At 42.4% G+C, this 22,298-nt stretch overlaps 1 protein-coding gene across 4 annotated transcripts in view; it reads left to right on the forward strand.

The window, feature by feature from the left end:
* The window catches only part of PDE1C (phosphodiesterase 1C), a 369,889-nt gene that overhangs the window by 246,429 nt on the left and 101,162 nt on the right, over positions 1–22,298 (forward strand). For all 4 annotated transcript variants that reach the window (XM_048296129.1, XM_048296137.1, XM_048296146.1 and 1 more), the window contains 4 exons: positions 13,856–13,969; positions 14,677–14,859; positions 17,066–17,132; positions 20,307–20,423. In XM_048296129.1, coding sequence (XP_048152086.1) covers positions 13,856–13,969; positions 14,677–14,859; positions 17,066–17,132; positions 20,307–20,423 — 481 coding nt within the window. The remainder of the gene's footprint in view (positions 1–13,855; positions 13,970–14,676; positions 14,860–17,065; positions 17,133–20,306; positions 20,424–22,298) is intronic.

Consider the following 22,298-nt stretch of genomic DNA (forward strand, 5'->3'; position numbering starts at 1 on the left):
CTGAGGGGCCCAGAACTGGACACAGTACTCAAGGTGTGGTGTCACCAGTGCTGAGTACAGGGGAAGAATCACTTCCCTGGTCCTGCTGGCCACACTATTCCTGATCCAGGCCAGGATGCCATTGGCCTTCTTGGCCACGTGGGCACACTGCTGGCTCATGTTCAATCAGCTGCCCAGGTCCCTTTCCACCTGGCCACTGTCCAGCCACATCGCCCTCAGCCTATAACATTGCAGGGGGTTATTGTGGCCAAAATGCAGGACTCGGCACTTGGACTTATTTAACTTCATCCTATTGGACTCTGCCCATCCATCCAACCATTCCAGGTCTCTCTGCAGAGCTCTCCTACCTTCCAACAGATTGACACGCACTCCCAACTTGTGTCGTCCACAAATTTACTAATAGTAGACTCAATACCCACATCCATGTCGTCAGTAAAAATATTGAATAGAATTGGCCCCAACACATATCTCTGGGGACCACCACTGGTGACTTGCCACCAACTGGAGGCAGCACCATTCACCACCACTCTCTAGGCCCGGCCATCCAGCCAGTTCTTAACCAAGCAAAGAGTGCACCTGTCCAAGCCATGGGCTGCCAGCTTTTCCAGGATTATGCTGTGGGAGACAGTGTTAAAAGCCTTGCTGTAGTCCAAATAGGCAACATCCACAGCCCTTTCTGCATCCACCAGGTGGGTGACCTGGTCATAGAAGGAGATCAAATTGGTCAAACACAACCTACTCCTCCTAAAACCATGCTGGCTGGGTCTGATCCCCCAGCCGTCCTGTAAGTGCTGCGTGATGGCACTCAATATAAACTGCTCCATTACCTTGCCGGGTACTGAGGTCAAACTAACTGGCCTGTAATTACTAGGATCCTCCTTCCTACCTTTCTTGTGAATGGGCGTCACATGGCCATCTTCCAGTTGTCTGGAACCTCACCAGTGAGCCAAGACTGTTGGTAAATGATGGAGAGTGGCTTTGCAAGCACATCTGCCAGCTCCCTCATCACCCTGGGATGGATCCCATCTGCTCCCATAGATTTATGAACACCCAAGCAGCTCAGCAGTTCTCTGACTTCCTCCTCCTGGATAACAGGGGACCATTCCGCTCCCTAACACCATCTGCCAACCCAGGAGGACATTTGTCCTGAGGACAAGCCATCTTCCCACTTAAGATTGAGGCAAAGAAGGCGTTAAACACTTCCGCCTTCTCCCCATCTGTAGTTATTAAGTTCCCTCCTGCATTCAGTAGAGAACAGAGGTTGGTCTTACCCTTCCTTTTGCCATTAATCTATTTGTAAAAACATTTTTTATTATCCTTCAGAAGAGTTGCCAAGTTGAATTCTAGCTGAGCTTTGTCCTCTCTAATTTTTTTCCTACATGCCCTAGCAACCCCCTTACATACTTCCTGAAAGACCTGACCCTCCCTCCAAAGATGATACATCCTCTTTTTATTCCTAAGTTCCTTCAAAACCTCCTTGCCCATCCAGGCTGGACGCTTGCCTCATCGCCTCATCTTTCGGCACACAGGGGCAGTCTGTTCCTGTGCCCTCAAGATCTCTGTTTTGAAGCAAGCCCACCTTTCCTGGACTCCCTTATTTTTAAGGGCTGCTTCCCAAGGAACTTTCCAAATAAATCTCCTAAATAGGCCAAAGTCTGCCCTCCAGAAGTCCAATGTAAAAGTTTTATTGGTGTTCCTCCTCATTTCACCAAATATCGAGAACTCTATAATTTCATGGTCACTATGCCCCAAGCGGCCTCCAACCATCACATCTTCCACCAGCCCATCTCTATTTTCAAACAACAGATCCAGCATAGTCCCTTCCCTGATGGGCTCACTCACCAGCTGTGACAAAAAGTTGTTGTCTTGGTTTGAAAGACAGGTGTCTTCTAAGGAAGGCAGAAGCCTCCCTTGGAATGGAAGATGCAACCCCCTTCCCTCCGAGTTATTGTAATTTTGAAATCACGGGGCTTTTAGGCAAAGATGTGGGAAATAGGAATAACAGTTCTTTACTATTATATATGTGTATAACCAGTCAAACAGACAACAATAACTATGGCAGTAACAGCAAACAATCACAAACCCAGTCCCAGCTTTCTCGGCTGTCAGGCCCTTTCCCCTCGGGTGCAGTTCCGCTCGCAGCCGGCAGGGGCGCTGGCGGCTCCCGGTGAGCAGGGCAGGTGCGATGGTTCCCCCGCGGCTGCAGGGGGCGCTCCGGAGCGAGCTCGGGGAGCACGCGGCACTGATGCCCTGGGATCCCAGGGAGGGATGGAACAAAGGCTTCACAAACCCCTGGGCAGCTGGCCCCGGTGTCCGGCTGGACCCTCGGGAACAGCAGGCTGGAGCAGCAGGGACGAGCACAAATCCCGGATGGCAGACGAGGTGTATCGAAACGGAGAACCCCCCCAGAGGTCTAGGCAGGCAGGGCGAGCATGGCTACAACATAGCGAAGGCTTGAAGCTGCGGCGGGGCAGGGCGGCCACAGCCCGGCTCCGAGCGGGGCAGGGAAGGCGGGCTTGGGATCCCAGTGTTTCTCCAGCAGAAAGAAAAAGCGGCCGTAGAAAAAACAGCTTCCTCTCTCTCTGGACACCGAGACAGAACTGACAACACACCCAGGTGAAACAAAAAGAGCAGCCAGGTCTTTTGTTCTTCTTAAGCACCTGGCCATTTGTTTCCCTAGCAATGCTATGGGGGAAAATTCCTTTAACAGAAAAAAACTAGGAGAACTCTTAAAACTCCAACAGTTGTCCTCCACACATTCTAAGAACTTCCTGGACTGCCTCCTTTCTGCTGCATTAAGTTCCCAAAGATGCCTGTTAGGTTAAAGTAACCTACAAGAACAAGGGCTGGTGATCCTGAAACATTCTCCAGCTGCTTGTAGAATAAGTTGTCCACCTCTTCTTCCTGGTTGGGTGGTTGATGACAGACTCCCAGCAGGACGTCAGCCTTGTTGGCCTTCCCCTTAATCCTTACCCATAGGCATTCAACTTCATCATCATTGATTTCAATACCCATGACATCAAAAGCCTCCCTAATATAAAGAGCCACCCCTCCACCTCTTCTCCGTTTCCTGTCTCTTCTTTAATTAATGATGTTACTCCTTATCCCAATTTATATAAAAATCAACCTTATGGTGAAATTATACTTCTTTAGTTTATTCTGTATATGATACTCCTTTTCAATTACCATGTGGAGTATATTTCATTTGTGGAGATAGAGTTTGGCCTGCTATCCCAGCATATATCACTGGTGGACCATGTAGCCTGGGAAAACTTACTTTGCTAACACCCAGTGCAAAAATGCTTGCTTTTATGAGACATAAAAGTAAAAGGTCTATTCTTCAGTATAAGCCAGATTGTAATGATAATTTTGTACCCTGGGGTCCTGTAAAAAGGCTCTCAGCAGCTCTTCTTTTACCACAACTTGCTTCAGGAGTAGCACTGAAACAATTAGACCAACTACGGTGTTGGCTGAGTAAGGAATTCAATGCTACTTCCCTTACATTAAGTGATATGTTAACAGATACCAAAGATGTCAGACATGCAACTTTGCAGAACAGGGCTGCAATTGATTTCCTATCATTAGCACATGGACATGTGCTTTTATGCTGACTTTTGGCGGGGGAAACCATGCAGACAATCAATGTGATTGATAAAGCAAGCTTCGTTTATTGGCAATACAGAGGCACTTATATAGTGTCAGTATATATGCTTGTCAGTTCTTGATTGGTTTAAGCTTACAAAAGCGCATTCTTACTTCTACATAATTGGGTTAGATAAAAGACTACATTTGGCAAGCTTCTATTATTTATGTTTTGACTTGAGAGATCAAAGATCTTCCTGCCTTCTCATGGTCAGTATATCTTATCAGCACAGCACTGTACCTCCTTAAAACTCCCTTTTGGTTCTCAGGCCTCTTTCTCACACAGGCATTTTCTCATGGAGGCATTTTCTTGTGCAGGCTTTTGCTTGTACAGTTCTGTTATTGATTTTTACCCTTTATCAATGGTCCATGTCCCTGATCCTCTAATCATTCTCCAACACTTTAAAGATTTGACTCTTGTTTGTATAATTAAATTTCACACAAAAGGTCATATATGTAGAACCAAGGATTTCTAATTCCTGAGGTTCAGAAGATGCTTTGGGAAGCTGAGGAACCCTTCATGCACTGAAGTAAAGACTGCACCTGAAAAAGTATCCACTGATACATGGATATTTTTAAATTTCCTGAAAGACGGGTATTTGGTGATATCTGTCTGCCACAATTGCAAGCTTTGCAATCCTCGCAGATTGACTGCTCCTATTGAAACAGGAGGCTGTACAAGTTGGCAGCCAGGACAGGCACTTATGATTGCTTTTGCCTGATCCCTAGAAAGATGAAACATTTGCATGAGTGCTTGCGCATTTTGATGAAAAAAAGCATGACTCTATTGTGCTTGTTCAAAAATGTTAGGCGGGGTATTAACAACAGCTACTGTCAATTCATCAGCTCTTGCATTTCCTTCTGCTTCAGCTATGTGAGTCCTCCCACCACGTTTCCGTGATGATGACTTCATCATAGCTTTGCTGTTGTACCATGGCTTCCAGCTCTTCTTGCTTGTTACCCATGCTGCGTGCATTAGTGTACATGCACTTCAGCTGGGCTGCTGATTTCACCCCTAACTCTGGCTTACCCACCTTGGGCCTGCTTCCGGAGAGCCCAGCTGCATTCCCTTCCTCCTTCAAACCTAATTTAAAGCCCTCCCAATGAGTTCCACCATTTCATGGGCTGGAAAACTTTTGCCTTTAACAGAGGGATGGAGCCCATCTGGTTCCAGCAGGCCAGGTGCCATAAAAGTTGCTGCATGATCAAAGAACCCAACCCTTTGCCTGATGACACCAACCCTTGAGCCACTTGTTGATAATGTGGGCTCCTCTATTCCTTTTGTCATTTGTCCCTGCCACCAAAGGGACTGAGCAGAACACTATCTGTGCTGCTGGCCTATTGACCACTTGACCCAGAGCCCTAAAGTCCCTTTTAATTGCCCTAACACTTCCCTTTCAATCTCATCACTGCCAACCTGGAGTATCAACAGTGGGTAATAATCAGTGGGCTGAATGAGCCCAGGGAGTCTCTCAGTAATATCCTGTACCTGAGCCCCAGGGTAGCAGCAGACTTCTCTGTGGGATGGGTCCGGTTGACATATGGGGCCCTCTGTTCACCTCAGAAGGGAGTCACCTACTACAACTACCCTTTTCTTTTTAATGTTAGAGGTGGTGATCCGTCTGACAAATGAAGTGTAATTGGGAGGCCCACTGGGCATATCATTTCCTTCTGTGTCATCTGGCTGACCCTCTAGATCCAGGGCCTCATACCTATTCTGAAGTGGCACCTGGATAGGTGATGGGGGTCGGGAGGAATTTTTATTACCTCCCCAAACAGGAACCCATTTTCATTCCCCTTCATCCACCAGGTGTCCTCCTATTGCCTGACAGTGGGAGGCATGGGAGTCCTCAGACTCCTGGCAGGCTTCCCTCAAGGATGGAAGGGCAGAACTCCACCAATCTATTTCCCTCTTGTTGCTATGACCCAGCCCACTGCGGGGCGGGGGCAGCGAGATGCCAATCAATCCCAAGCCCTCCCCTGGATTGAGTTTCCCCAAGACACAGACTCAGAGGGTAGGTCGAGGGGTGGCTCAGAAGCTTAAGCCACATCCCCCTGGGGCTGTGCCTGGGTCCAAGCCGCCTCCCCATGTTTGGGAAATTTCTCGGTTACTCGGTTGTTCACTGGTTCTTTGTTATAACTCCTGCCTCTCTGTTTCCCCCATTGGTTCTTGTTGAATTGTATCCTCCCCCTGGCTTGTAACTCATTGGTTGTTTTCCCCTTTTCCTGCGGTTTTCAAACCCCCTATAAAACTGAGGGAAAAGCCTCTTGGCGGGATCCCAGATTAAGATCATTGCCATGTTCTGGTTGCTAAACTTCTGACAATAAACCTGTTAGGAGCCAGACCAGAACCGCATCTCTCTTCCTTTATCTCCGAACTAACGTGAGCCTAAATTATTGGCTCCTGCTGTGTCTCCTCTGCAAAGAAGCCAGCTAGCTCAGCCAGCAGCACCTTTCCTGATGCCAAAGTCGCTTCTGCGACGCACAGAAGTAATGTAGCTGGACTCTCTCTGATCTAGGGCACGCCAGAGCTTGTGCCATGAGCACAGAACTGCCTTACCCTCTCCCTAATACTCCTTAGTCTTCCTACTTCCTCCTTAAGCTCAGCCACCAGCGAAAGGAGATCATTCACCTGTTCACACCGCAGGTAGGCTTCTTTTGCATCGCACTGGTACCATTGACAAGCTCAAACACTCCTCACAGGAAGGGGTCTGGACAGACGCATCCTTCTTGGAGGGTTCTGTTTGGCTACATACACTTTTACTAACTGCAGCCCTTGATTGTGTAAAAACCATTACTAACAACAAAACCCCAAACCAACCAACCAACAAAATCGCAACAAACAACTAAAAACCCCACTAGCAGGAGGAAACCTGCAATGCTGCCTGCTCACCCTGCCTGTGCAAACTGTGGCGCAAACTGCCGTGCCACGCCCTCAGAGATGTGCCCCGCTCCTGTTTGCCTGCTCCTGTTCGCCGCACTCCCTAGAATCCTTTTTAATCACTCTGCTGCTGACCAGAGAAGAAACCCCGCCCTGAGCCTGCGTGACTAATGAGAAGGGTCCTCTAAGAGACCAGATGAAGTATTCAGCTGTCTAATTTCCTCTGTCTCTACAGCAGCTATCCCAAAAGCCCGACAATGCCCTCTTGGGTCCTTGAAATACCCTCTCCTGAGTTAATCTATGCCAAGGACACACAGGGCCTCTTGGGTCAAGCAGAATGGGGTGTTTTTGCCATTCATCCCTGTCAGGCTCACTTTAGCTCCCATCCTGTCAGCTGTCACCTCAGAAACAGAGTTAGATTCTGCCCCTACAGATCTTGATGGCATCAGGGTACACTGTGTGCTAAACTAAAGCCTCATGCTCTTGCAGGTCTGATGCACCAGGCCATCAGATCCACACAGTCCAATAGATCCAGTTGTCCCTTTCCTCCTGCTGGAGACAAGGCCCCTCTAGTTCTAGTCATAGTAGTTGTTGTTCATGTCTTGTAAATATGAACTTGAGGTCCCTTCAAGAGGATCAGAAATACCATTCAGCCCTTCCATTCTGTCTGAGGACTTGCCCACTGGAAACTGGAGCAGCATTTATCCTTGAAGAATTTCCTGTGGTGGTTGTCCTTTCTCTCCACTCACACACCTGTGCTGCTAGGGGAGAGGTGGGTTTTCCATCTCACTTCCTCATGTCCTTTCTGTGGTCATGCAGGTAAAAGCACATACATTGTGGTTGTACTGTCTCTTGAGAGCAGGTGGAATGGTACTTCCCAATTAAGTGTCTACTGAGACTCTCCAGACCATGCTGTTGCTCATTTTCTTTCCCGCCTCGCCCTCCCTCTGCCCTCTGTGGCAGGCTGGACAGGAGAATTGGAGGTACAAAAGGTAAAGGTCATGGGTTAAAATAAGAACAATTTACTGGAAACTGCAGTTAGATAAGAAAACAAACCATAACAGCAACAATACTAAAAACAAAAGCCTACAAAAGAGAGAGAATGATTCACAGGCAAAATGCTCAATGCAGAGCCAGACCCAACTGCAGCCACACACCCAGACCAGAAAAGACCTCTTAACCCTGTAAGACTCCCTTTTCCCCCAGCAATGATGTGAGGTGGTACAGAATAACCTCCAGGTTCTAGACATGTTCCCTCTTGGTTACTGAAAAAATCATCCCTGTCCTTGCTGGAACTAGGACAGGTTTCAACTCCCCTTCCATGAGCATGGACTTCTTCCCCTAGATGAGGTTGCTCAGAGCCCCCTCCAGCTGCACTTGTAATGCTTTCAAGGATGGAGCATCCACAACTTCTCTGGGCAACCTGTTCCAGTACCTGACCACCCTCAAAAAAAAAGAATTTCTTCTGTATATCTAACCCAAATTTCCCTCCTTTGAACCCATTACTATTTGTTCTATGTCTAGAATTCCTGATGAAGAGTCCCTCTCTGGCTTTTCTGTAGGTTCCCTTCAGATAATGGAAGGTTGCTATGAGGTCTCTATGCAAACTTCTCTTCTCCAGGCTGAATAGCCCTGACTTTCTCAGCCTGTCTTCATAGGGGAAGGGCTCTAGTCCCCTTATCAACTTTGTGGCCCTCTGGACTCGTTCCAACAGTTCCATGTCCTTCTTATGTTGGGGGCACTAGAACTGTATGCAGTATTCCAGGTGGTGTTTCACAAAAGCAGAGTACAGGGGGAATCACTTCCCTTGACCTGCTGGCTGTGCTCCTTTTGATGCAGCCCAGGATTGGCTTTCTGGGCTGTGAGCACACGCTGCTGGCTCATGTTGAGTTCTTCCTCACCTGTCACCCCCAAATCCTTCTTCACAGGACTGCTCTCAATCACTTTTCTGCCCAACCTGTAGGTGTTCCTGGGATTGCCCCAGCCCAGGTGGAGGACCTTACACTTTGCTTTGTTGAACCTCATGAGGTTTGCATCGGCCCACCTCTCAAGCCTGTTGAGGTCCCTCTGGATGGCATTATCCTTTCCCTCCATCATATTGACTGCACTGCCACAGAGCTTGGTGTCATCCATGAACTTGCTGAGGGTACACCAAACCCACTGTTCATGTTGCCAACAAGGATGTTGAACAGTGTCAGCCCCAACACCAATTCCTGAGGGACACCACTTGTCATGAGTTTCCATGTGGACAATGAGCCATTACAGCACCACTGTTTGGGTGCAGCCATCCAGCTAAATCTTTATCCACCAAGTGGTCCATCCATCAAATCCATGTCTCTCCAGTTTAGAGACAAGGAAGTCATGTGGGACAGTGTTGAATGCTTTGCACAAGTCCAGGTAGATAATGTCAGTTGCTTTGCCCCCATCCACCAACTCTGTAGTCCTGTCAAAAAGCCATCAAACTTGTCAGGCATGATTTCCCCTTAGTGAAGCCATGTTGGTTATCACCTGTCATCTCTTTGTTTACCAACATAGTTTCCAGGAGAATGCTCCTTGATCTTGCCTAGCACAGAGGTGAGACTGAATTGTCTGTAGTTCCTTGGGTCTTCCACTTCCCCTTTTTAAAAAATGGAGGTTATATTTCCCTTTTTTCAGTCATCAAGAACTTCACCTGACTGCCACAATTTTTCAAATATGGTGGATAGTAGCTCAGCAACTTTGTCTACCAGTTCTCTTAGGACCCACAGATGAATCTCATCAGATCCCATAGACTTGTGCACATTCTGGTTCCTTAGATGGTCTCGAACTTGATTCTCTCCTACAGTGGTCTTAGGGTCTTCGTTCTCCCAGTCCTTGCATTTGCCTTTCATGACTTGGGCTGGAGCACTTCCTGTGGAAGACTGAGGCATAGAATTCATTGAGAACCTCAGTCTTCTCAATATTCCAGGTTTATCCAGGTAGCCAGGTTTCCCACTTCTTTCTGGAGAGGGCCCACATTATCCCTAATCTTTTTTTTTTTTGTTAGCAACATACCTATAGAAGCTCTTTCTATTGTCTTTGACATCTCTGGCCAGACTCAGTTCTAACTGGGCCTTAGCTTGTCTTTGCTTCTACCTTCTGTAAATTTCTTTTTTATTTCTGAGGTGCTCGGCAACTCTTTATCCATCTATGGATGCCTCCTGGCATTTTTGCCCCGTGTACTCTTGTTGAGATACATAGTTCCTGATCTTAGAGGAAGTGATCCTTGAATATTAGCCAGTGTTCTTGAGCCCCTCTTCTCTCCAGGGCTCTAGCACATGGGACTCTACCACGTAGGTCCCCAAAGAGGCCAAAGTCTGCTCCTCTGAAGTCCAGGGCAGGTGATCTTGTTGCGTATGGTTTTATTATATGTATCATATGTTATCTATTTATTATATATTAAATATATTTATAGAAAATTTATTTCAGCTATTTTTAAAGATGCAAATTAAAAATTGTTAGATTTGTGTCTGATGTGTTATATTGGAGGTTGGTTTTTTATAAAAGGCAACAGTGGTTTGAAAATGCTTAATTTTGGAAGACTTCATTTGTTGTCTTTGGATGTCGTTGTCTACAAATTCAGTGATTGCATTGTGTTTGAACAGTTTCCCCAAAAAACTAATTCACACTAACATCTCAAAAAGAAGTAGCCTGCCAAAAGGAAGGCTTGCTTTGGGAAATACCAATTAGCAGATTGCTGGTTGTGAAAAAAGAATATAGCAGCCTTTCTTTCTCTCCCACATCTGAAATTTATCCTTGTTCAGCTCTCACATTTAATCAGTGGAATGAGTCATCTCACCTCATCTTAGCTGTCTGAAACCACAATGATCACCTAAGATAATCTTCTGGCTCATTTCTCTCACTAGTGGGGGAAGGCAGGCACATCAAAGAGGCAGTGCACCCTTTCCTGAGGCGGTATGACAGGCAGTTGGTTTATCATAGGTATCCATCTCCAGTGACTTCCATGAACATCTGTGTACGTGATTTCTATAAAAGGCTAGTGCTAGGTGAAGCAGTTGACTTGAATAAAAAAACCCCTAAAACATGACCAATCATTTTAACTGCTTATATTTTCTGATTCAGTTCCCAAAGTTCAAAACCTGAGAATGGGGGAGGTGTTTGCATATTGGAAGAGTACACATTCTTTAGAGTTTTAGGTAGCAGGAGAGGGAGACAAGGGTAATTTACAGGAATTGGTGCTGAGGAAGTGCCTAGGCTGTTGTTTTATTGAAAATCATTCAGTAAGCCAAAGTTTGCTAAAGTTTCCGGTGCAGGACTTCATAGGCATGAAGAAATTTATAAATGTGAAGTGAAAACCTAAACTATTTAAGGTTTCACTTATAGTTGACTAATGTTGTCAAAAGTTTATCTGACTCAAGGTGAGTTGAAACAAGCTTTTTACCATCCTGCCAAGGCCACTGAACTTATTGTTGCATTTTCATGCTTCTAATAATAAAAAAATAATTGATTACTCAAAATTTTTAATGTTTGTGTTTTTATTCAAATGAAGAAGGATATTTCAGGAAACATGAACAAGGCAAAGCAATTACTTGGGAAATTGCATATAAATTTTTTGGATGAAAAATGCCGGTGTAGCAGTACTGTGTGTTTGCTCTTTGCAAACATGTTTTTATTTCTTCTGAATGTTGTGACTTGCATTTTTTGTATACAAAAGAAGTGACAGAAGATGGCTATCCAGCCTAATACAAATCCATTGGGTCACAGGCTACCAGTTACTCTATTTTTAGTTTCATTTTGAGGATTACTATTTAAACCGGCTTTCTAGGCTGGGTCTTTTCCTCAGTGGTACATACATTCTATATATATGCAGAGCCTTAGATTAAGATGTCGCAGACTGTGGAATGAATAATACCTGCTGACTCTTGTAAAAAGAGATGGTGAGCTTCTGGGTTACTTCCTGTGTATGCTGTACCTCTCCCACCAATCCTCTGTTTGAATGGGTCTCAGGGACTTGCTATGCAAACTGTGGACACATCTGTCCACCCAGATGACTGAAACTACTGCATATATCCATTACACATATAACCACATGTAGTCTGCTCTGATGCTTTTGGACAGTGTTAAGTAGCCTGTGTATTTACTTTACAGTTTTTTTACACCCCAACAGGCAGGCAGATACTGTTGTGGGGTGTCTGTCAGACCTTCTATGTGCTCATGCTTAGATAGTCTGCACATGCTGTCTAACTCTGATATGACTCCAGAATATCAGATTTATCAAATTTGTACATTATAGTGAGATGGCAGATGCACATCTATTTCTGTGTAGGAATTCTTTGATACAGTTCACTGCACAATGAACATCTATTTCTCAAACTTAGTAAGAATTTCTTACCCATAATTATGGTGGTTTTCCAGAGAAGAGTGAGGAACATGCGGAAGATCAGAAGGCAGGGTTTTGTCTTTCAGTTCAGCAGATGTTTATCTTCCAAACTTTGGGAGCAACTCTTGATGGTTTTGTGTGTGTATACTGAAGCCAGTTTTTATGCAGTCAGATCTACTTCTGATTACTATTTTGTTAATTTCTAAAGTTTGTGGTTTTTTTTTAATATTTTTTTAAAGCTATTTGAGCTGGCTATCAAAGGAATGTTATCACAAATGAGTTGATCTTAGAGATGACCACTAAGATCATGAAGTCCAACCATTAACCCAGCACTGCCAAGCTCTTGCTAAATCATGTTCCTGAGTGCTAGAGGTGAAATTGACTGAATTTCAAGATTAGTTCAGCCACCTTGAAACAGAATTATTCAACTAATAAATTTGCCTGGATTCCCTTCAATCCATTTAGGATTATTAAAAAAACCCATATACTTGGAATACATTAAAGGCAAATGATCACCAGGCTCTTAGAGTACAGTTAATTGGAAGCAGCTGCTGTGACTCAATAAATCAGCAATAGTTAGAGATAATGGATAGTGTAATTTTTTTTCACATGAGAATGGCTGATGGTGTGAGAAGCAGCTGTACTTCTGTTTCTAAACGATTGATGCACGTGGTACATTGCATAATCTTCTTGATGAAGAATGTTGGTGCCATGAAGCAACCATTACTCACTGTGCTGTTATTGAACATGAATTTTGAATGAGTTGCAGCATGAAGCTGCCAGATATTTATATCAATTAAATAAAAGTCAGGAAGAGCCAAAGGTCATGTTCTTTCTGTAATATTGACTCCTGTGGCTTGTGTACAGTGTTTCTGGTAGCTAATTACAGGGTCATATCTGCAGACTCCCCATAGTCTGTAGAGGAGGCATATGAAAGAAATGAGGAGAATAAACGAGGAGGCATATGAAGTAATACTTACTGTTTGGATGCAAAAGTAGTGAATTCTGTTTAATATAGATGGGATAGTCTAAGGGTGGCTGCTTGATCTAATGAAAATCATAGCATTTCCTACCCTTGTATAGTATTTGTACAACAGTGTTTCTAAATATATTCCAATACAATTTCGCATATGTGTACATCAATCATTAGGAATAACAGTCATTTGTTAACAGATACTATTCAACAAATTCCTTCTTATGTCTGGATTGAAATTGTCCTCTCTTAGCTCCTGTGTTAAATTTCAAGTGATTTCTATTTCCACTTATTTCAGTTGTGAGTAGGGGAGGGACAGCTGTTTAATGGAAGTGATTGTCCTGCTCTGCTTTGCATTGGTATGGCCTCACCTTGAGTACCATGTGCATTTTTGCGCACCACTATATAAGAAAAATATTAAATTATTAGAAAGTGTCCATAGGAGGGCCACAAGTACAGTGAAAGGTCTGGAGGGGAAGCCTTATAAGGAGTGATTGAGACCATGTGATCTGTTCAAATTGGAGAAGAGGAGACTAAGAGGAGACCTCATTGCAGTCTGCAACAATCTCATGAGGGGAAATGGAGGGGCAAATACTGATGTCTTCACTCTCATGATTAGTGACAGGACTCGAGTCTGAGTTCAGAAGCCTTTGGGCAATGCTCTCAGGCATATGGTGTGATTCTTGGAGTATCTTGGGTGGAGTCAGGAGCTGGACTCAATGATAGTGATGGGTCCCTTCCAACTCAGCATATTCTATCATTCTGTGATTGTATGATTCTGTGATAACTCATGGACTTACATATATTTGCCTGCCATCATTGTAACTGATCTTTGAAAAGTAATTTTTGTTGATTTCACGTATGTAGCTTCAAAAAACTTGTAGACTTCCAAAAGTTTTCACCTGTCAAGGTGTGTACTAGGTCTCATGCTGGGAACTGACGCTCACTCTCAACCTATTTTGATTTATACTAATCAGATTTTTGTTTTCCTTTTCTTTAGATTGCGGTCTTTGGTAAAGCAATTAGAGAGAGGCGAAGCTTCAGTTGTGGATCTAAAGAAGAATTTGGAATATGCAGCGACTGTTCTTGAGTCAGTATACATTGATGAAACTAGGTGAGCTAACTACAGACATCAGCACTCATATCTAGCACCAGTTGTAATTTACATGTCAACTGTTAAAGTTGTTTGAGCCAAGATTTATTACTGAGAGGCAATATGGTTTAAATCATTAGAATATTGTATTCTGTGTAGTACAGATCTTCAATCCTTCATTTAAAAGATTCTTTAAATTTCCTGGGACAAGGAAGGAGATCAAGACCAATCATAAATGTAATATACTTTTTCTCAGATAAATGTATTCATAGTAATTGTGTTCCACTTCTTCTGACAGTTTCTAAATTTCTACTCATCTATTTCTTCTGAATAATGTTAGATAGTAGATAATGTAGATGACTGTATGCTACTAACCCAGAAAACAGAAATTCCTAGAAATGACCATAAATTACCTTTGAAAGCAGAAGGTTCAGAAATATTGATGAGCTGAAGATGTGATGTCAGTAGATGATTATATAGTTGTGCTTCAGAAGGCTGACACTTCTTGTTTCTCAGCCTAGTAGTGAGTTTTACAATGTGAAATGTAAGCATGTAAAAGAATAAACAAACAGTTGAAGATTTGTACTATTGTGTTTTATTAGGGCTGATGAATCAAAGACTTTTAACAGCTGCTTTAATTAGAATATATGTGAGTTTCTTTTTTGTTAATAATGTTGTAGTGCTCTCAAAGGAAGTCTATTTACCCTTCTGTTTCCTCATCCTTCTAGGCGCTTACTGGACACGGAAGATGAGCTCAGTGATATCCAGTCTGACTCTGTGCCCTCAGAGGTCCGTGACTGGTTGGCTTCTACCTTCACACGGCAAATGGGGATGATGCTCAGAAGGACTGAGGAAAAACCCCGGTTCAGGAGTATCGTCCATGCAGTGCAAGCTGGGATATTTGTGGAAAGGTAAAGTATCATGTAATTACTTTGTTCTAGTAACTGCCCAGGTACTGCAGATTGCATCTGTAGTGTGTGATGGCACAATGACAGGAGGTGGAGGGCAGTACCTTAGGTCAGAAGACCTCAGAGCACTAGTAGAAGACTACTGAATGAAGAGCACTTCAATGTGCTTCTGTTAATGTTTCTACACAGATCTGGGTGACACCTCAAAACCCGGGATTCATTAAAAGATTGCAAACTGAAACAATACCTAGTCCTCTGTTCTTACTATAGTACAGATCTAGTAGCACAGCTGGCATAATTTTGACAGACAATATGCGCTTCTGCATAGTCCTAGGTCAGGAGTGACAGCATTTAAAATTTGGACAGATCAAACTCTCCCTTGCTTCTGTTTACCTCTGTGATCTAGTCTTTCTTATGAAGAAGTGCTAAGATACAGAAAACCCTTTACCATAGCATTATTGGAATGAATTCTAGATCAAAAGTGATGTGAACATTTTGGAGCTCAGTGAGGATTTCCAAAAAGCCATTGAGTCCTCTCAGCCTTCCCTCTTGTGATTTTCATCACAACCTGTTGCTAAAACTGATTTTACTTTTTGAACTCTTTAAAACATTTATTTATTTCAATTTGGACTCACTTCCAATCTTACCTTTTCTTATCAAGTAACCACTCTTCACTGACCTTCTTTGTTCAAGCCTGAAGGAGGGCTGGCGCATATGAAACTGTCAGCAGTCATTAGACACCAGCTCTCAGATCTCTGGGGTAATTTTGTAACAGCAAAATTCAAGTCAGGAATGGAAGAGCAGAGCACCTTTCACTGTTCATCAGAATTGCACTCACAGCCTAACAGCCCTCTGTGCAGGAGGTTGTGCGTATCAGACAGTGGACCACAAGCCACACAGAATTCTCCTTCATCATGACTATAGCCAATATTTTTATCTGTGCACCAAAGTTACTGTACATGTGTTAAGAGTGGCAGCAAACTGTAATAAGACTAAACTTCTCATTTCTCCTTGGGACTGGTTTCTCTTCTTGACAGGCTACTTTTGAATTAACCCTCACTCTCAGTGGGGGACTTGCTCAACAAGGAAGTAAATGCAGAAAGCTGGCTCAGTAGGCTGTTTTCCAGCTGACCTGGACCACTGTGACCCAAAGAAGGAAGTGGAAGGAAGTGTTCAGATATAATGTAACATCGGAAGAAGGTTGTGACTCTCCTGAGCTAGGGGAAAGGGGTTCTGCTTCAATTGTCTCTTAAGAGAATGCTATGGAGCTTCTGACTGGAGAAAGAAAGGGATAAGAAATTCTGTGATTTGGGGAATGGATTAATGTAAAGTCTCCAAAGGGGAATGATTTTTTTCAGGTCTGAGTGCAGAAGATGACAAATTAAAATGGCAGTGAAGGAAGACTTTGCACAGGATCATTTCAGATGGGAGAAGAGGGCTTTCCATCATGTCCTTTTGCTTTAGGGCAAAAAAGGGTGACCTGTGGAAAGACATTCTGGCTATGACAGTGTTTCTGCATTCACCAAATCCAAACACAGCGTGTCCTGAAAACAAGTTTAAAAACTTGTACATACTTTATAATCTGTTTAAAATATACTTTCTAATCAAGTTTAAAATCTGGTACAGACATACTTTGATTAATATGGTTACAGATGTTGATTATTGCCTTGTTCTTTCTCTCACTTCCTGAAACACACATATGGCAAGCACCCAAAAGGTTTTATACTAATCTTGAAAACATGCAGACAAAAGTAACAGCTGTATCACACTGAAGTTGATTCACTGCATACAAATGGTTTCTGTTACGCTCAGAATTAGCTTGCATGTGGGCCAGCAAGGACATGGGGAACTGAAAAGTCAGTACAGTTATGTGCAGTGGAAAATGGAGAACATTTTATTTAGTTGAGTGTAGCCTTTCCATCTGATGAAGACCTGATATTGGCAAATTCTTTGTCATGTTTGGCTGGGTAACCAAGCTATGAGATACTGGGGAGTGTATAGTCTCAAATTAGGCTATACAATAAGAATAGTACAGAGAATATTGGGCAAGTTAGCAACAAAATGGAAGGAAAGAAGGTCCATATTCCATTAAGAGTTTTCTGGGCTAAATAAGGTCTCCTGTAATGGTCTGTTACTTTATGAGTTTTGTTGATTGTCTGTTTTGTTTCATTTAATTCTATTTATGTGTTGCTTTATTTCATCTTGGTAGAATGTACAGGCGTACTTCAAATATGGTCGGCTTGAGCTACCCACCAGCTGTAATTGGAGTGCTAAAGGTAATCCCAATAAAAAGGTATTGAAGGGAGGAGGGTGTCTGTACAAAGCATCAAAATAATACTGTGATATTTGACATGATAAGGGGGATCTTAGTACTTGGCCTTTCCTTCTCTCTGACATTTAGTTAGTTCACATACATTAATCATTTAACTGGCCTAAGGGATTATCCTTGCAATAAAAGAAATAATAGAGTTCAAGACTGTGGCAATTTTCAGGTGTGAAGGTTTCAATTCTGTTCTAGATTACAGTGATTAAAAGGAGGATTTAGGAATCAATCACAACATCCCACAGGGAAGAAAGAAAACACAGATTGAGAGAAATGGAGAAGGAAAAGGATCCGTTGCTGTGAGAGAAGGGAATTTCTTGCATTTTTCAGCTTCAGGTCTTCAAAGTGACAATCAGTTTATGAATGTGGACCCTTCTGTGAGTTTTGAGGTTTCAGAGTGAAAACAATTAGTCAGAAGTAGTCTGAAAAATAAACAAAGCTTTGATCCTTGCAAGACAATTCTTGACTTAGGCAGGACAATTGCAAGATTCTTGACTTAGGCAGGAATTATCAAGCCTACAAACAGAAGTTAGCAACCAGCTGCCTATACAGCAGCTTTGCAGACTACATGTTGCATGTGGTTCAACCATGCCATGCAATGGTGAAAAAAGGTGATACCATAGGGCAATATACAGGGATATTAAGTGTAAAATTCATTAAGACATCTTGCAGCATTTCTCCACATTGGAAAGATTTACAGTTAGGGTATCCTTTTCATTTTGGATAGTAGAACTCATCAAAAGATATGGAGGAATTGCAAGAAGAATGATCAAACATGCCTTTCATATACAGGATCGAAGTGTCCACCCACACCTTTTTCCAACTGCATATTGACAAGTGCTAGCTTCACTCCTGAAAATTCTAAATTATGTGTTCTTTTGCAACTACACTCCATAGCCAGCTTATGAGGGAACGCATCTATAATGGTACCTCTTCTCCTGAGTTCCTCTGCAGTAACAAGACAGTTGAAGGCTCATCACCTACTCTCAGTTGACTTAAGCCTTATAGAATTCCTCCCTTCTTTCTATGTTTTCAAATGATTAAGTTGTAAAAAGAAGCGATCATGTTAGATTAAGTTAAAACAAACCAATAACAACAAAGTAACTGACTAATTTTGCTTAGAGTGAAATAGCACCTACCTGGTCACTCTATGCTCTAGAATATATTTTTTTTCCAAACCTCTTTTGAGAACATGTCTTTGCTGGGATGTTTTTGGGTTTGGTAATGGATTTGGTTGAAATTGGAGTTACTTTGAAGAAGTCAAAACAGGGTCCCTAGCAAAGTGGTCACAGCACCAAGCCTGACGGAGTTCAAGAAGCATTTGGACGATGCTCTTGGGCACATGGTGTTACTCTTGGGGATGTCGTGTAAAGGACTAGGAGGTGGACTTGATGATCCTTGTGGGTCCTTTCCAACACAGGAAGTTGTATGATTCTGTCAAGTCTTCTGTCTTAAAAAGAATATTTCATCTTAAATTTCTCAGTCCCATCTCCTCCATTGAAAATGATGTATTTTGTTGCTTGCTTCAGTCCAGTAAGGTCAAGTAAAAATCCCTTACAGCTACCTGACTGCTTAGTGTGCTCTGTAAAATGACCTGATGATTTAAGCATGTGAAAGGGTGTGAGAGTGTACCATACACACGTCTTCAGCTGTTCTGGATTGCCATAATCAATATTCCCCTCAGAGTCATGCTAATAAGGACAAGGATTGAGATGAAATGAAGTCAAAAAAAGCTTATTTTTTAACTACACATTCTCATTTTTGCTGCTGTGGTCAAGAGGACATCTTCACTTAATAAACCAAAGCTGTGGAATCACAGCTTTGTGACAGAGGTAGGTTTTAATAAAACAATGAAATACTGCAGCTTCTGCAAAAAAATGCAGACTTTAGTGCAAATCCTAGATCTGTCTCACTTTTTCAGTGAATGAGAAGTTTGGCATTTTTTTAAATTGGTTGAGTAGAGTCTCTCTTTTTATATATATTTTATATTAATTTTTCTACTGCAGTAGTCTGTTGCCTTTCTGTATGACATGGGTGTGAAGATATAAGACTGACTGCCACAAAAGGGACAATCAGCCTTGTCTTTCATTTGAATAGTGGCTAAACAAACCATTCATACAGACATGTTTGAATAAGGAAGTATGTTAATTTACAGAGTATGCTGTGGTGATCTGCCATTCATCAGTCTAGTGCTAGAGACAGAACTTCACATTAATGCCAAAGGAGTTACATGCTTTAGAATTTAATTTTTCAGCCTTTTCTGATGCCCATGCCGTCACAGGAATATTTTCTAGGCTAGCTAATACACAGGTAATGAACATAGAACCGGTAGTCACTTACAGTGCCTGCAGTATAGACTTCTGCTTACCCGTGTCTACAAAAATGTCATGCCTTCCACTAATGTTGAGCAGGATAACATCTCTCCCTGAATTTGCTTGTTGACTTCTCTAAGAAGTCCCCAAGGTTAAGAAGAGACAGAAAGCTAGGAAACTGAGCATTTAGAAAGAATTAGTGTTTCTCTTCATCTCTTGCTAGATAACAAGTGCTGTCACCTCCCACAGACTTCCCTAAAATTTGAGTTTTGAACTCAAACTTCTGCAACTCTAACTGTATGAGCTGAGAAGTGAACCTCCTCTCCTTGATCTCTTGACTGACCAGCCTGCAGCACTAGTATGTCATTTACAACTGACTGTAACTTTCCCAACTGGAATTAGATATTTTTTCTTCTGTTATAAATTCTGTTGGATTTTTATATAATTGTTAGCACTTAATGTAGCATGTCAGCCCAAATAGGGGTCTCAGGTACTAAAGCAAAACAGGATTTTTGTCTTTTAGGATTCATCCTTTGGTGATTAAATTCTGGTGTAGAGAATTGCCATATTTAGAATAAACAAACAGCATATTTTTTCTTAATGGAAGCTTCTTAAACACAAATCACACAATACTGATACTGTAAGTACACAGATGATTCTGCATTGGTTAAATGGATTTGAAGAATTTATTAAAAAAGAAACTATACACTTATATTACTACTGTAATTCTCAAATTGTAAGAGAAAGTGAGGAAATTGAATTATCATGGTAAAAGGGATGACCATATTAACTGTCTTTTCTATCTGCTCTTGCAGAATGTAGACAAGTGGTCCTTTGATGTATTTGCACTAAATGATGCCAGTGGGGATCATGCACTGAAATTCATTTTCTATGAACTTCTCACACGCTACGATCTGATCAACCGTTTCAAGGTCAGTAGTTAGAAGATGGCTATCTTCATTCATCTTGAATTTTGTTCAACTTCTCTCTCATCCTGGTTTTTCCAATTAAAAATGCAATTTTAGTCATCTTTGAAGAATTTGTGAACATTGCACTTTCCCTAATAAGAAAGACCAGATATGATTGAAGTAGTACTTTCAGTTGCAATGGGGCACCATAAACTAGGTGGGGTTCCAAATGAAATCCATGGGAAATACTGCATTTAATTCTCTGAGAATGATGGTATCATCATGAGCTTTATAGGACCCTCAAGCATGCAGGCCCAAAAGAGAACAAGAGAATATGAAAGCAAATTCAAATTCATTCCAATTAGATTGGCCAGCAGGTCAAAGGAGGTGATTCTGCTCCCAACTCTGCTCTCATGAGACCCCATTTGGAATATTGCATCCAGGTCATCCATGTCTGGAGTTCTCAGCATGGGAAAGACATGGACCTGTTAGAGCCGGTTTAGAGGAGAGTCACAAAAATTATCAGAGGACTGGAGCACCTTTCCTGTGAGGAAAGGCCAAGAGAGTTAGTGTTGTTAAGCCTGCAGAAGAGAAAGTTCTGGGGATTGTTTATTGCAGCCTTCTGGTACTTGAAGGGGATCTATAAGAAAGGTGGGGAAAAACGTTTTAGCAGGGCTTGTTGCAGTAGGACAAGGGCTAATGATTTTAAACTAAAAGAGGATAGATTTAGACTAGATATATGGAAGATTTTCTTATGGTGAGAGTGGTGAAACACTGGAAGAGGATGCCCAGAGAGGTGGTAGGTGCCCCATCCCTGGAAGCATTCAAGATCAGATTGGACTCTGAGAAACCTGGTCTAGTTGAACATGTCCCTGTTCATTGCAGGGCCAGGTTGACTAGGTGACTTTTAAAAGTCCCTTCCAGCCAAAACTATTCTATAATTTTGTAACTGTTACAGAGGTGTCCTCCAACTTTGAACAGGAAACACTGCCATCCAGTTCTTGACCAATCTCCCCACGCAGATACTCTGTCATCCCTTCTACTGTTGACATTTCCATTTCCCAGGGGTTCCCACTCACTTTTACTGGAAAGAGTTTACAGATGTCTAGATCCCATAGTTCTTCAGGAACTGCCTATGCCTGATGAGATATCAAGATGTCTGGTCATAACTGCATCCTCTGCTTATTTGTACCTAAGAGGAGAAAAGCAGTGATCTTTTCGGTGGAAACCTTAGCATTTAATGTATTTCCTGTCTGAGCAGATGAAACTCGAGAACCCATCTTGCCAGTTGCATATGTTACCACCTGCATAGTCTCCTTTCTACAAATCCCCTGAATTGCATTTTCTTAGGTAATTTCAGTTACTCTTGGAGTTAGAAAAACATGGCAATCCCACAGGACAGGCAAGCTGAATTTTGCTGTGAAAACCCAGAGGTCTGATAAACGATAGTCCTCTTAGAGTATCTAAGATTTGCTATATGATATGTTTCATTAGAAAATCTTGAATGTGAATAGTAAACAGGGATCTATTCAGCTAGATTGTGAGGCTAACAGGCAGTTGCCTGCAATCTATTTAGAAGTATTTCTCCATGGGCAATCTATCAAGTGGTTGCTCTTACTTTTCGTACTCTATGTGTGTTTCAGACAACATTTCATAGTATACTTATTTCTGTGTATTTATCTGTGGAAATGATTCACCTGTAATGTAATTATGGATGAAAAAAATAGTTTGAAGTAGTAACCTGAATTCACTCTCTTGAGTGACTGTTTCAGATGTTCTAGCATTTTGTTTATTTGTGAAGTACACATGGCTCTTTGAGAACCTCTTATCAAAATACTCCCATCTGAATACTATCCATCAAAGCTGGGGTTTTTTGGGTTTTGGTTTTTTTTCTCTTCA

This window comes from Corvus hawaiiensis, chromosome 1 (genome assembly GCF_020740725.1).
Source record: "Corvus hawaiiensis isolate bCorHaw1 chromosome 1, bCorHaw1.pri.cur, whole genome shotgun sequence".
Taxonomy (NCBI): domain Eukaryota; kingdom Metazoa; phylum Chordata; class Aves; order Passeriformes; family Corvidae; genus Corvus; species Corvus hawaiiensis.